A 15,040-nucleotide genomic window follows, 5' to 3' on the forward strand; every position below is an offset into this window, starting at 1 on the left:
AAGACATTTTCACAGAATTACTATGGAGAAAAATCAGCAAAACAACCTGGATACAGTAGTCCCCCCTGTCGGTGCCTCAAAAGCCCGCCAAATAGATGACATACATGTCCATGCAATATGCAGTGAGGTGATTCACAAGCAGCAAATATCAGGTTAATACCTGCTACAAGTGACTGTGATATTCACCTCGCTGCACAGCCCAGTAGAGAATAGTGTGTACTGATAAGGCCCTAAATGGTAGTACTCTAGAGCACATAATCACATACCATCCGTTAAATAATTTCAAATGAATATGCCCCTAAACAACAGGTCATGGATAGCAGACTACAAAATAACAAGCTATTACACAGAAGTACCCACTGGGAACGTGAACATACCCATAGACATGATGAAGGGCTGAGACACCGAACACAAGGCAGGCAAGAACCCCGACGCGCGTTTCGCCTCAGCTTCGTCAGGAGCTCCTGACGAAGCTGAGGCGAAACGCGCGTCGGGGTTCTTGCCTGCCTTGTGTTCGGTGTCTCAGCCCTTCATCATGTCTATGGGTATGTTCACGTTCCCAGTGGGTACTTCTGTGTAATAGCTTGTTATTTTGTAGTCTGCTATCCATGACCTGTTGTTTAGGGGCATATTCATTTGAAATTATTTAACGGATGGTATGTGATTATGTGCTCTAGAGTACTACCATTTAGGGCCTTATCAGTACACACTATTCTCTACTGGGCTGTGCAGCGAGGTGAATATCACAGTCACTTGTAGCAGGTATTAACCTGATATTTGCTGCTTGTGAATCACCTCACTGCATATTGCATGGACATGTATGTCATCTATTCGGCGGGCTTTTGAGGCACCGACAGGGGGGACTACTGTATCCAGGTTGTTTTGCTGATTTTTCTCCATAGTAATTCTGTGAAAATGTCTTTAAATAATTTTTGATCAATTGATGATTTAATAAACTATTTATATTTTTATTGGGCATTCTATGGTTGTTTTTCTAGCAACATTTTTAGGTTTACTTAAAAAAAATTGTGCACTGCACCCACAAAACACTTTTGCTGTAGATCGCTGAGTAAAAAAGCAGTTCTTCATAAGATTTCTCCCTGATCTCTCCCTCACAACAGCTGCAGCCTCTCCCTACACTAATCCGAGCAGAGTGACGGTCGGCACTACGTGACTCCAGATTAAATAGAGGCTGGGTCACATGCTGCAGTTGGCCAATCACAGCCATGCCAATAGTAAGCATGGCTGTGATGGCCTTTTGGGGCAAGTAGTATGACGCTTGTTGATTGGCTGCTGTGCAGCCTTTCAAAAAGCGCCAAGAAAGAGCCGAACACCGAACTTTTACGTAAATATTCGGGTTCGGGTCCGGGTTCCGAAAAACCTAAAGTTCGGTACGAACCCGAACTTTAAAGTTCGGGTTCGCTCAACTCTACTTAGCAACCATATTTCTCTGTGCCTCTATTTCAGCAACTTCCTAAGATGGCCTCTGCTGCTCTTCCTGTGATGATCTTTGCCCTTCCTTGAGGCCATCCTGTATTTCCCTCACTTCCCATAAGCCCTTGTTCTCCTCACATGAACTAGCAGGACCAATCAGAACAGATAACGCAGATAACTTCCCACAGTACCCAGAGCAGTGTGTATCCTCACATACAGCTAACCAGAGACAAGCCCTGCAATTACATTAAAGAGGACCTTTCATCTGGCAAAAAATTCTGAACTAAGTATCACGATATGTACAGCGGAGCCCAGGGATCTCACTGCACTTACTATTATCCCTGGGCGCCGCTCCGTCCTCCGGTATCTTCAGGGACTTAGTTATACTGGGTGGAGACTGCCCTTTTTCTCCCAGGCTGTGAGCACTGTGCTGCGATTGGCCAGTGCTACAGCCTGGGAGAAGGAGACGCCCAGGAGAACAAGGGCAGTCTCCACCCAGTATAACCAAGTCCCTGAAGATAACGGAGGACACAGCGGGAGAACGGAGCGGCACCCAGGGATAATAGTAAGTGCAGTGAGATCCCTAGGCTCCGCTGTACATATCATGATACTTATTTCAGATTTTTTTGCCAGATGAAAGGTCCTCTTTAAATCAGTAAGCATTTCTTTTAACCTCTTAATAGCCAGCTGTCCCTCATTCTCTTCCAGACTGACAGGGTGTAGCGGAGTAACAGTATAATCCACGGTATCTCCGCTGGTAGTCCTATCCAGCATACAAGATATGGGTAGCATAAGTATAATCCCTTTGTCCCAAGAACTGGCCAACACACAGTCTGGGAGTCAACAACCCTTTTATTGGAATGTAAACGTTTATATACAAGTCCCCATGCATGGGATTTCCATAATGGCATTCCAGGAGGTTCCGTATGCAAGGGGGGGTGGGGGGGGGGGGGTGGATTTTGAAACTAGCATAGGAATGCCCTCAGTCTTGTACAGTGTAAAATTGACACATGAACCCAGTCTTTGATATACTGAAGTGGCTAGGTTTGCCACACAGGGAGGGGGAGCTAGTTTAGCTGCTTATATCTCTGGTTTGGTACCAGCTAGAAATATGGCTTTGTATTGTCTGAAAGCTGACATTCCAAGCTTTCGGACAACACCCGAATGACATAACTCTGTTCAGTACAGGGGAAGAAATCAATGATAGAAATTGGGATGCTGTGAATGAAGCTTAAAGTGAAAGCAGATTATACCCGCGATTATTCCCGACTATTTCTAACACTGATTTCTCCTCTGTTGCTTGGACTAGAGCTGTCATTCTGGTCTTGTATGAAAGCCTGGACTGTCAGCTTTCAAAAAAGACCAGTGGCATATTTCTACCATTGAGAAGATATCACCATCTAAAGCAGCCCTCCCCCCTCCACTTTCTGCCTCAGCCCAGCTCTAGTCTGTCAGGGCTGAGCTCCTCCTCCCAGAGCTCATCAGTCTATCGTTATGATACTGAGAAGACGGACAACGCTCTGAGATGAGAGCTGCTGAATAGGAAAGTAGCATGCATTTGTGGGAGTTATTAGCTAGTTTTTTGGGCCGGAGATAAAACCGTAGCATGCTGCGGTATTATCTCAGTTCTGGACAGTCAAAAAGACTGAACTGAAGACATCCTGAATGGATTTCTCTCTATTCAGAATGCATGGGGATAAAACTGATCAGTTATTTTCCGGTATAGAGCCCCTAGGATGGAACTCTATGCCGGAAAAGAAAAACGCTAGTGTGAAAGTACCCTTACACATGCAAGTACTACAGATGGATATGTCCCGAAAACAATCGTGACTAGCCTCTAAGGCTACTTTCACACTAGCGTTCAGAGCGGGTCCGTCTGATGTCTGCTCAGACGGATCCGCTCCTATAATGAAGACGTTTGTATCCGTTCAGAACGGATCCGTCTGCATTATAGCTTAGAAAAAATTCTAAAGTGTGAAAGTAGTTCAGACGGATCCGTCCAGACTTTACATTGAAAGTCAATGGGGGACGGATCCGTTTGAAGATTGAGCCATATTGTGTCATCTTCAAACGGATCCGTCCCCATTGACTTACATTGTAAGTCTGGCCGGATCCGCTTGCCTCCGCGCGGCCAGGCGGACACCCGAACGCTGCAAGCAGCGTTCAGGTGTCAGCTTGCTGAGCGGAGCGGAGGCTGAACGCTGCCAGACTGATTCATTCTGAGCGGATCCGCGTCCACTCAGAATGCATTAGGGCAGTACGGATGCGTTCGGGGCCGCTTGTGAGCCCCTTCAAACGGAGCTCACAAGCGGAGCCCCGAACGCTAGTGTGAAAGTAGCCTTACATTCTAGGAAAATCCTTTCAATCTTAGTTCTGAAGGTCACCAATAAGATCTATATGATGCAACAAATAGTATCCAAAATTTAAAACTCACCTTTATATTCAGTAAGAGGAGGCCCCTTACGAAGGAGCAAAAATATTCTCTCAGCAGACTTAACTTTTCTTAATAAGCACAAGTCAGGATTTCCTTTGAAAAAAACTTTTCCTGGAATGCATTCAACCTAAAGAAAGAAAAGTGATAATCAATATCAAACAGTCTGAGATTATTTCAAATTAAATCCAAAACCTCCTGTTCTGAAAGATACAAATGGATCTCGCTGACTGTAGTGGGACTTACCAGTTTGAAGGTGAAATAACTATAATCTATTCTGTCCCTCAAAGTAACATAAGCTAACTAAAAAGTGAAATAATGTAATTAGACATCAGAAAAATCAATCTCCATCATTTTTGCAAAAATCACATTTTTGACATCCATTTAACATATACGCTAGGGTAGGGGGGGGGGGGAAGGACACAAAAGTGTAGCACACCACACTCTTCTATCCAGAAGAGCTGCAGAGTCTGTTTTTTTTTTTTTTCAACCACAGAACTCTATGGTGATCAGATGCCAAATGTATGAGAAATCCATTTAAAGTATGTTTTTTGGATATGTTAAAAAAACGGATGGTAAAACCGGGATGTGAAAACAGCCTAAATGAGGTGCATCCCCAGGCAGCACAAGGGATATCATAGACTGGCATAAAACACTGGTCTATGATAAATCCCCCACTTGTGTTTCAGCAGTGTCAGGGGATGTTCACACTCAGGAAATTTTTCTTACTGCCCTGTTAAATTCATTATGACTTGCAGAAATCCACAATACTGCAGCAAATACTCCATTCAGTTAGATAGAATTTTCCAAACTGAGCTTAGGATCAACAAAACAAAAAACAGAATTATTCAGGTGAACCACAGCTATGTGTCTTTGCAAACAGTTGAATAGGGAGGCTTTATTTAATTTGGCTGCGACTTTTGGAAGAAAAGCTGGGTCAGGACGGATAATGACTTTGTCCTCTAAGATTAAAGTATACGGAGGGTTGATGGAAATGGCTTGGATCTCACCAATCCTGCGGGCGGAAGTTAAAGCTATCAAAATGGCCAGCTTCAAGGTTGGATGCTTAATTGAGATAGAATTAATGGGTTCAAAAGGGGGGCCCAAATAGAGCTTACAACACCACTTCTAGACTCCAGGGGGGAAGGGGCTCTCGGAGCCGCAACTAGAAAAGACCTCTCCATGGCCCTAAAAAAACCTGGAAACCCAAGGGCTCCCAGATATGTGCTGGTTAAACAGAGCGGACAGGGCAGAGACCTGAACTTTCAGGGTACTAATTGATAGACCTATTTCTAGACCCTTCTGAAGGAACTCAAGGATGGAATGCAGAGGAGCAACCGAAGGAATGTCCCTCAACTGGATCTGGAATTTGTGCCAAATTCTGCTATAAATCCCTACTGTAATTTCTTTTTTTTTGCTTTTTAGCAGGGTAGAGATTAGAGCATTTGAGAACCCTTCTTTTTTTAATAGCCACCTCTCAAAATCCAGGCCGTTAAGTGTAGACTGTCCACGGCTAGATGTATCACTGGTCCCTGGCTCAGGAGGCCCCGTGAACCAGGACCTCTTGGGCCAGAAGGGGGCAATTAGAATTACTGTGGCCAGCTCTTCCCTGAATTTCCGTAAAACCCGGGGAATCAGAGGAAGAGAGGGAAAGGCATAAGCCAGGCGGAATTTCCACTCCTGCGTCAGGGCATCTATCCCACAGGGGGATCCTGCTTTGCTCAGGGAATAGAATCTTAGCACCTTCTTGTTTGAATGGGTAGCAAATAAGTCGATCTCTGGGATGCCCCAAAGATCCACAATTTTCTGAAAAATGACAGGGTCTAGAGACCATTCCCCCTGAGACAGGGTATGGCAGCTCAGGAAATTCGCCTGTTTGTTTTCCACACCTCTGATGTGTACCGCCGATATTGAGGTGCACACTCTCTCTGCCAGACTCAGAATGACATAAGCTTCTTCCATGAGGGCTCTGCTTCTTGTGCCTCCCTGTCTGTTCAAATAGGAGACTACAGTCCTTATGTCTGAAAGAATCCTTAGGTCCTTTACTTCTATCTCTGGGAGGGAGGCCCTCATTGCAAGGCCGACCGCCATCAACTCTTTTAGATTGGATGACTTTGCTTTCTGTAAGGGGTCCCAACGACCCTGGAAGGAAGTTCCCTGAATGTGGGCACCCCACCCCCAAGGACTTGCATCCGTGGTCAGGCAAACTAACCTGTCCATCTTCCACGGGGCACCCCGGATAAGATTCTCCGTATCTAGCCACCACGATAGCTTCTGGAGAGTTTGGACTGAGATCTTCAGTTTTGAGTCTAAAGACCTGCTTCTCTTCCAACTGGACAGGATTTCCCACTGTAAGGCTCTGGAGTGTAGCTGTGCCCACCTTACTGCCGGGAGCCGAGGACTGACATTGCTGCTCTTATTGAGATAACTGGTCTTCTGGTCAGGTTTCTGATTTTGTTTTGAATGATATCCACCTTCTCCGTAGGTAAAAAAAACTCCCTTCTTGATGGATGGGGTCTCGACTTCTCTTCGTTTACTATCCACCCTAATCTGTTTAAAATGGACCGGATTTCTGAAATTGCTGAATTGCATGCTTCTTCTGTCTGGCCCACAACTAAGAAGTCATCTAGGTAAGGGATAAAGAGAATATCCTTTTCCCTTATGTGGGCCGCCATTTCCGCCACCAGCTTTGTGAACACCCTCAGGGCCATGGAAAGGCCAAAAGGGAGAGCCTGAAATTGAAAATGTTACAGTTGACCTTTCAGATAGATTGCCACCCTTAGGAACCTCTGGTGTTGTATCGCAATGGGGACGTGGTAGTACGCGTCTTTTAGGTCGAGAACGGCCATGAAGCACTGAGGATATAGGAGGTTGATCGCTGATCGTATAGTTTTCATCTTGAAGCTTTTGGGTTGAAGAAAGCGTTTTAACTTTTTTAGATTTTCTGACCAGAAAAAGTGGCGAGTAGAACCCCTTGCCCTCTTCTTTTGTTACTGGGGTTAAAACCGATTTTTCTATTAATTTTAACACCTCTCCCTCTATGACTGATTTTCCTAGGGCTGAAGATGGATCCACGGTTGGTAAGAATCTGGCAGGAGGGGACTGAAGGAATTCTAATTTTAACCCCTCGCCCATGGTATCTAAAATCCAAGGACTTAGAAGAGTGGAGAAATATTTCCCTAAGAAGTCCTTCAGTCTGCCCCCTACCGGAGTTCTGGCGTCATTGCTGGTCTGGCTTTCTCTTATCCGAGGAGGACTGGTTAAAGAAAAAAATTCGGCTTTTTCTCTGACCTCTGAACCGGTCTTCCCTGGCCTTCTTATCCTGTTCCTGGTTACCCCTAAAGGGACGAAAGGGACAACTGAATCTATTTCTATAAGAAAAAGATCCCTGGAAACCAGGAAACTTTCTTTTTGTCTGCCGCCTTGTCCAGAAGATCGTCTAAGCTTGGACCAAAAAGGTATTCCCCCCTCACATGGGACTCCACAGAGTTTCGATTTGGAAGCAATATCCCCACTCCAATTTTTTTAGCCAAAGCGTTCTGCGCACTGAGTTAGATAAAGCTGCCGATCTGGCTGCCAACCTAACAGAGTCAGCCGAGGCATCTGCCAGAAAGTCAGCTGCCTTCCTAATCGTAGGGAAGGAGGCAAAGATATCTTCCCGGGGGCACCTATTTTTTAACTGGGACTCTAGCTCAGCTAACCAGACAATAAGAGACCGGGCTGTGCAAGTGGAGGCTATGCTGGGCCTAAAGGAAGAGGTCGATGCCTCCCAAGCACCTTTAAGAAAGGCATCCGCCTTTTTATCCAGGGGGTCCATCAATATTCCTGTGTCCTCAAATGGTAGGGCCGTCTTCCTAGAGACCTTGGATATAGCCACATCGATTCTAGGCGCCTTATCCCAGGAGGCAGAATCTTCATCTTTAAAAGGATATCTACGTTTAAGATTCTTTGATATAAATACCCTCTTATTCGTTTTTTTCCACTCTCCTTTTATTAAAGCGGACACATTTTTATGTACTGGAAAGGTACCATGTTGTCTGGACTCCAACCCCCCAAACATAATATCCTGAAATGAGCGGGGTCCCAGAGTTTCCTGTATGCCCATGGTCGAGCGGATGGCTTTAAAGGAGCTTTTCAGTGTCTTCTACAGGAAAACAGGGTCTTAGGGTCTTCCCCCCCCCCCCCCCCATCCCTTCTTCCCCAGAAGAGGTCTGAGATGAAACATCAGAGGGCCGGGCCCAAATACCGAAGAAGGGGCCTCCCCCTCGTCTGACGAAGAGGGTTCCCTGGAGTACTCTCTACGCTTAGGCGTTTGCTGTTTTTGGGCAGCCTGGGATGTGTTAACTTATGCTTACACAGAGGATTAGAGCGAGAGGCTGCACAGAGGATTAGGAGGCGGCGCAGAAGTCCGGAAAGGCGGCGCTGGACACGAACGGCGGTGGGTGCGGCGGGCATCTTGCACCCATTAACATCCCCTTGGGCACCTTTTTTGTTTGACTGACAGGTTAGCAAAAGCATTTTTTTAGCTAAATAAGCCCACAGATGACATTTATAAGCCCACATTAGGAATCGTGAAGACGCCCTGAACATCAGCATATGTTTAGCTGACAGGGGTCAAACCTGGTGACAGAATCCCTTTAATATACATTTATACCTCATCATATAAATCATAGAGTATTATCCCAGTTAATAAATCACCTTATACATCTTCCTCTCACCAACATTAGTGCATAAGTGAGCTGCAGCTGCACCCTTACAGTAGAAACTCCCAAAAAGTGACCCCATTTTAGAAACTAGGGGATAAGGTGCCAGTTTTATTGGTACTATTTTTGGGTACATATGAATTTTTGAACATTCATTATAACACTTTATGGGGCAAGGTGACCAAAAAATTGGTTGTTTTAGCACAGTTTTTATTTATTTTTACAGCGTTCACCTGAGGGGTTAGGTCATGTGAGATTTTTATAGAGCAGATAGTTACGGACGTGGCGATACCTAATATGTATACTTTTTCTTACTTATTTAAGTTTTACACAAGAATAGCATTTTTGAAACAAAAAAAATGATGTTTTAATGTGTCCATGTTCTGAGAGCTATAATTTATTTTTTGAGCGATTTTCTTATGTAAGGGCAAATTTTTTGCGGAATGAGGTGACGTTTTTATTGGTACCATTTTGTGGGACATACTCCTTTTTGATCACTTGGTGTTGCACTTTTTGTGATTTAAGGGGACAAAAATGGCTTTGACACAGTTTTTATTAAAAAAAAAAAAAATTATGGTGTTTATCGGACTGGGTGGATCATGTGATATATTTATAGAGCCGACCGTCACGGACGCGGCAATAACAAATATGTTTATTTTATTTAAAAAATTCAAAATTTTTTTTTTTTATTACACTTTTCGTCCCTCATAAGGTCATACAAGACCTCTGGGGGACATTTAACTTCACTTTATTTCTTTTTTCACTATTGATTTCTCCTGTAACAGGGGAAATACACCCCCCAGAGAGGCTGTACAGCGGTATACTGCGATGTACAGCCCAGGGCTCCAGATGGCGACCAAAATGGTCGCCAATGCGACTTAGAATTTACAGATTGCGACAAGACTTTTTAGTCTTGTCGCCATTTGCAACTAGACCTGCCGCCGCAGCTCTGCAGTTGAATACAGCGGCGGGGCACAGGAGATGATAGTTCTCTGTCCCGCCGCCGATGTTCTTCTCAGCAGCGCAGAGGAGAAGGAGTCTCTCCCTCCCCATGTGCTGCCGCCGCCAATAAGAATAGAGACAGGAGGAGGAGGAGGGGAGGGGCTGTGGCCACTGCGCCACCAATGAAGATAACTGACCTCTATGACAGGGAGCGGCAGTTAACCCTTCAGGTGCGGTACCTGAGGAGTTAACTGCAGCGGATCGCAGCTCCCTGTCATAGAGGTCGGGTGCCGGCTATTTGATTCCGGCACCCACCTCCTGTATTTGTATTAACAGGTCAGTTATCTTCATTGGAGGTGCAGTGCCCCCCCCCCCCCCCCAGTATAATAAACATTATATACACCCAGTATAATAAACATTGGTGACATCACCACTGCGCCACCAATGCTCACTATACCGGGGTGTATATAATGCTCACTATACCGGGGTGTATATAATGCTCACTATACCGGGGTGTATATAATGCTCACTATACCGGGGTGTATATAATGCTCACTATACCGGGGTGTATATAATGCTCACTATACCGGGGTGTATATAATGCTCACTATACCGGGGTGTATATAATGCTCACTATACCGGGGTGTATATAATGCTCACTATACCGGGGTGTATATAATGCTCACTATACCGGGGTGTATATAATGCTCACTATACCGGGGTGTATATAATGCTCACTATACCGGGGTGTATATAATGCTCACTATACCGGGGTGTATATAATGCTCACTATACCGGGGTGTATATAATGCTCACTATACCGGGGTGTATATAATGCTCACTATACCGGGGTGTATATAATGCTCACTATACCGGGGTGTATATAATGCTCACTATACCGGGGTGTATATAATGCTCACTATACCGGGGTGTATATAATGCTCACTATACCGGGGTGTATATAATGCTCACTATACCGGGGTGTATATAATGCTCACTATACCGGGGTGTATATAATGCTCACTATACCGGGGTGTATATAATGCTCACTATACCGGGGTGTATATAATGCTCACTATACCGGGGTGTATATAATGCTCACTATACCGGGGTGTATATAATGCTCACTATACCGGGGTGTATATAATGCTCACTATACCGGGGTGTATATAATGCTCACTATACCGGGGTGTATATAATGCTCACTATACCGGGGTGTATATAATGCTCACTATACCGGGGTGTATATGATGCTCACTATACCGGGGTGTATATGATGCTCACTATACCGGGGTGTATATGATGCTCACTATACCGGGGTGTATATGATGCTCATTATACCGGGGTGTATATGATGCTCACTATACCGGGGTGTATATGATGCTCATTATACCGGGGTGTATATGATGCTCATTATACCGGGGTGTATATGATGCTCACTATACCGGGGTGTATATGATGCTCATTATACCGGGGTGTATATGATGCTCATTATACCGGGGTGTATATGATGCTCATTATACCGGGGTGTATATGATGCTCATTATACCGGGGTGTATATGATGCTCATTATACCGGGGTGTATATGATGCTCATTATACCGGGGTGTATATGATGCTCATTATACCGGGGTGTATATGATGCTCATTATACCGGGGTGTATATGATGCTCATTATACCGGGGTGTATATAATGCTTATTATACCGGGGTGTATATGATGCTTATTATACCGGGGTGTATATGATGCTTATTATACCGGGGTGTATATGATGCTTATTATACCGGGGTGTATATGATGCTTATTATACCGGGGTGTATATGATGCTTATTATACCGGGGTGTATATGATGCTTATTATACCGGGGTGTATATGATGCTTATTATACCGGGGTGTATATGATGCTTATTATACCGGGGTGTATATGATGCTTATTATACCGGGGTGTATATGATGCTTATTATACCGGGGTGTATATGATGCTTATTATACCGGGGTGTATATGATGCTTATTATACCGGGGTGTATATGATGCTTAATATACCGGGGTGTGTATGATGCTTATTATACCGGGGTGTATATGATGCTTATTATACCTGGGTGTACACTACGTGCAGAATTATTAGGCAAATGAGTATTTTGACCACATCATCCTCTTTATGCATGTTGTCTTACTCCAAGCTGTATAGGCTCGAAAGCCTACTACCAATTAAGCATATTAGGTGATGTGCATCTCTGTAATGAGAAGGTGTGTGGTCTAATGACATCAACACCCTATATTAGGTGTGCATAATTATTAGGCAACTTCCTTTCCTTTGGCAAAATGGGTCAAAAGAAGGACTTGACAGGCTCAGAAAAGTCAAACATAGTGAGATATCTAGCAGAAGGATGCAGCACTCTTAAAATTACAAAGCTTCTGAAGCGTGATCATCGAACAATCAAGCGTTTCATTCAAAATAGTCAACAGGGTCGCAAGAAGCGTGTGGAAAAACCAAGGCGCAAAATAACTGCCCATGAACTGAGAAAAGTCAAGCGTGCAGCTGCCAAGATGCCACTTGCCACCAGTTTGGCCATATTTCAGAGCTGCAACATCACTGGAGTGCCCAAAAGCACAAGGTGTGCAATACTCAGTTACATGGCCAAGGTAAGAAAGGCTGAAAGACGACCACCACTGAACAAGACACACAAGCTGAAACGTCAAGACTGGGCCAAGAAATATCTCAAGACTGATTTTTCTAAGGTTTTATGGACTGATGAAATGAGAGTGAGTCTTGATGGGCCAGATGGATGGGCCCGTGGCTGGATTGGTAAAGGGCAGAGAGCTCCAGTCCGACTCAGACGCCAGCAAGGTGGAGGTGGAGTACTGGTTTGGGCTGGTATCATCAAAGATGAGCTTGTGGGGCCTTTTCGGGTTGAGGATGGAGTCAAGCTCAACTCCCAGTCCTACTGCCAGTTTCTGGAAGACACCTTCTTCAAGCAGTGGTAGAGGAAGAAGTCTGCATCCTTCAAGAAAAACATGATTTTCATGCAGGACAATGCTCCATCACACGCGTCCAAGTACTCCACAGCGTGGCTGGCAAGAAAGGGTATAAAAGAAGAAAATCTAATGACATGGCCTCCTTGTTCACCTGATCTGAACCCCATTGAGAACCTGTGGTCCATCATCAAATGTGAGATTTACAAGGAGAGAAAACAGTACACCTCTCTGAACAGTGTCTGGGAGGCTGTGGTTGCTGCTGCACGCAATGTTGATGGTGAACAGATCAAAACACTGACAGAATCCATGGATGGCAGGCTTTTGAGTGTCCTTGCAAAGAAAGGTGGCTATATTGGTCACTGATTTGTTTTTGTTTTGTTTTTGAATGTCAGAAATGTATATTTGTGAATGTTGAGATGTTATATTGGTTTCACTGGTAAAAATAAATAATTGAAATGGGTATATATTTGTTTTTTGTTAAGTTGCCTAATAATTATGCACAGTAATAGTCACCTGCACACACAGATATCCCCCTAAAATAGCTAAAACTAAAAACAAACTAAAAACTACTTCCAAAAATATTCAGCTTTGATATTAATGAGTTTTTTGGGTTCATTGAGAACATGGTTGTTGTTCAATAATAAAATTAATCCTCAAGAATACAACTTGCCTAATAATTCTGCACTCCCTGTATATGATGCTTATTATACCGGGGTGTATATAATGCTTATTATACCGGGGTGTATATGATGCTTATTATACCGGGGTGTATATAATGCTTATTATACCGGGGTGTATATAATGCTTATTAAACCAGAGTGTATATAAAGCGACCGCGAAACACGTGTTGGGATCCAGGACTACTTGGTCTGTATTTATTTGTATTGCATGTATTTTCCCTATGTCATGTTTTAGTTGAGGCACTATGCACTTTATATATGCTGACTGAGGACTGTGACTGATCATTGTATTGCACAGCCAGGGATTTTTTATTGCAAATTTATATTTAATATATAACGTAACAGACCGTTGGAGATCATCCTGTGTGAGGTAATGCTGCTTATGTATACGGATTTCTATGTTTTATACAAGTGTATGTCCAATAAAAGACTTTGTATTTCTATAATATATGCTGTTTAGTTTTGGGTTTATACTTGATTGGTTTAGGACAGCAACTACACCGGGCGTTTATTCGCTTGCGATTTTGGATGTGCGGGGTGTATATAATGTTTATTATACCGGGTTGTATATAATGTTTATTATACCGGGGTGTATATAATGTTTATTATACCGGGGTGTATATAATGTTTATTATACCGGGGTGTATATAATGTTTATTATACCGGGGTGTATATAATGTTTATTATACCGGGGTGTATATAATGTTTATTATACCAGGGTGTATATAATGTTTACTATACCGGGGTGTATATAATGTTTACTATACCGGGGTGTATATAATGTTTATTATACCTGGGGTGTAGGGCTGCACGATATGGGAATTTTGTGCGATTGCGATTAGGGCCCTAAAAATTGCGATAACTATATGCGATGCGATATTTTAAGGAAATTGTGCTAGAGGTCTATTTGCTTGGATTTTCCCATATGAGCCGCTGATGCGGCTGGGTATGACATAGTTATAGGGGATCTGTGGATGGCGCTGTGTTGTGGGGGGATCTGTGGATGGCGCTGTGTTGTGGGGGGATCTGTGGATGGCGCTGTGTTGTGGGGGGATCTGTGGATGGCGCTGTGTTGTGGGGGGATCTGTGGAGGACGCTGTGTTGTGGGGGATCTGTGGAGGACGCTGTGTTGTGGGGGATCTGTGGAGGACGCTGTGTTGTGGGGGATCTGTGGAGGACGCTGTGTTGTGGGGGATCTGTGGAGGACGCTGTGTTGTGGGGGATCTGTGGAGGATGCTGTGTTGTGGGGGATCTGTGGAGGACGCTGTGTTGTGGGGGGATCTGTGGAGGACGCTGTGTTGTGGGGGGATCTGTGGAGGACGCTGTGTTGTGGGGGGATCTGTGGAGGACGCTGTGTTGTGGGGGGGATCTGTGGAGGACGCTGTTATGGGGGATCTGTGGAGGACGCTGTTATGGGGGATATGTGCTATGACACATAGGGCCATGAGGAGGGGGCAGCATAAGACATATACCATCTTATGCTGGTCCCCCTCATGGCCCTATGTGTCCCCTCATGTGTCCTAAACTGTGCACATAACTGGCTTTGTGTGTAAAGTATTTTACTAGTGTGTAAAACAAGCTCTCTCCTATTGATAACATGGCCAGCCTCTGTACTCACTGTCACTATGAATGCACTACAGCGAGCGGGAGCGAGCTGGCCGGCGCGTGACTGACGTCACTTAGTAACGCTCCTCCCACTTCAGGAAGCAGGAGCGTTACTAAGTGACGTCAGTCACGCGCCGGCCGGCCCGCTCGCTGCAGTGCATTCATCGTGAAAGTGAGTACAGAGGCTGGACCTGTTAGCAATAGGAGAGAAATTGTTTCACACACTAGTAAAATACTTTACACACAAAGCCAGTTATGTGCGCAGGGCC

General features: G+C 44.5%; 1 protein-coding gene across 1 annotated transcript in view; it reads right to left on the reverse strand.

Moving 5' to 3' along the window:
- Window positions 1-15,040, reverse strand: part of THUMPD2 (THUMP domain containing 2) — a 97,249-nt gene that overhangs the window by 71,658 nt on the left and 10,551 nt on the right. Inside the window, exon 2 of the mRNA XM_040427370.1 lies at window positions 3,869-3,995. Within this exon, the coding sequence (XP_040283304.1) occupies window positions 3,869-3,995 (127 nt within the window). The remainder of the gene's footprint in view (window positions 1-3,868; window positions 3,996-15,040) is intronic.

This window comes from Bufo bufo, chromosome 4, assembly GCF_905171765.1.
Source record: "Bufo bufo chromosome 4, aBufBuf1.1, whole genome shotgun sequence".
Taxonomy (NCBI): Eukaryota; Metazoa; Chordata; class Amphibia; order Anura; family Bufonidae; genus Bufo; species Bufo bufo.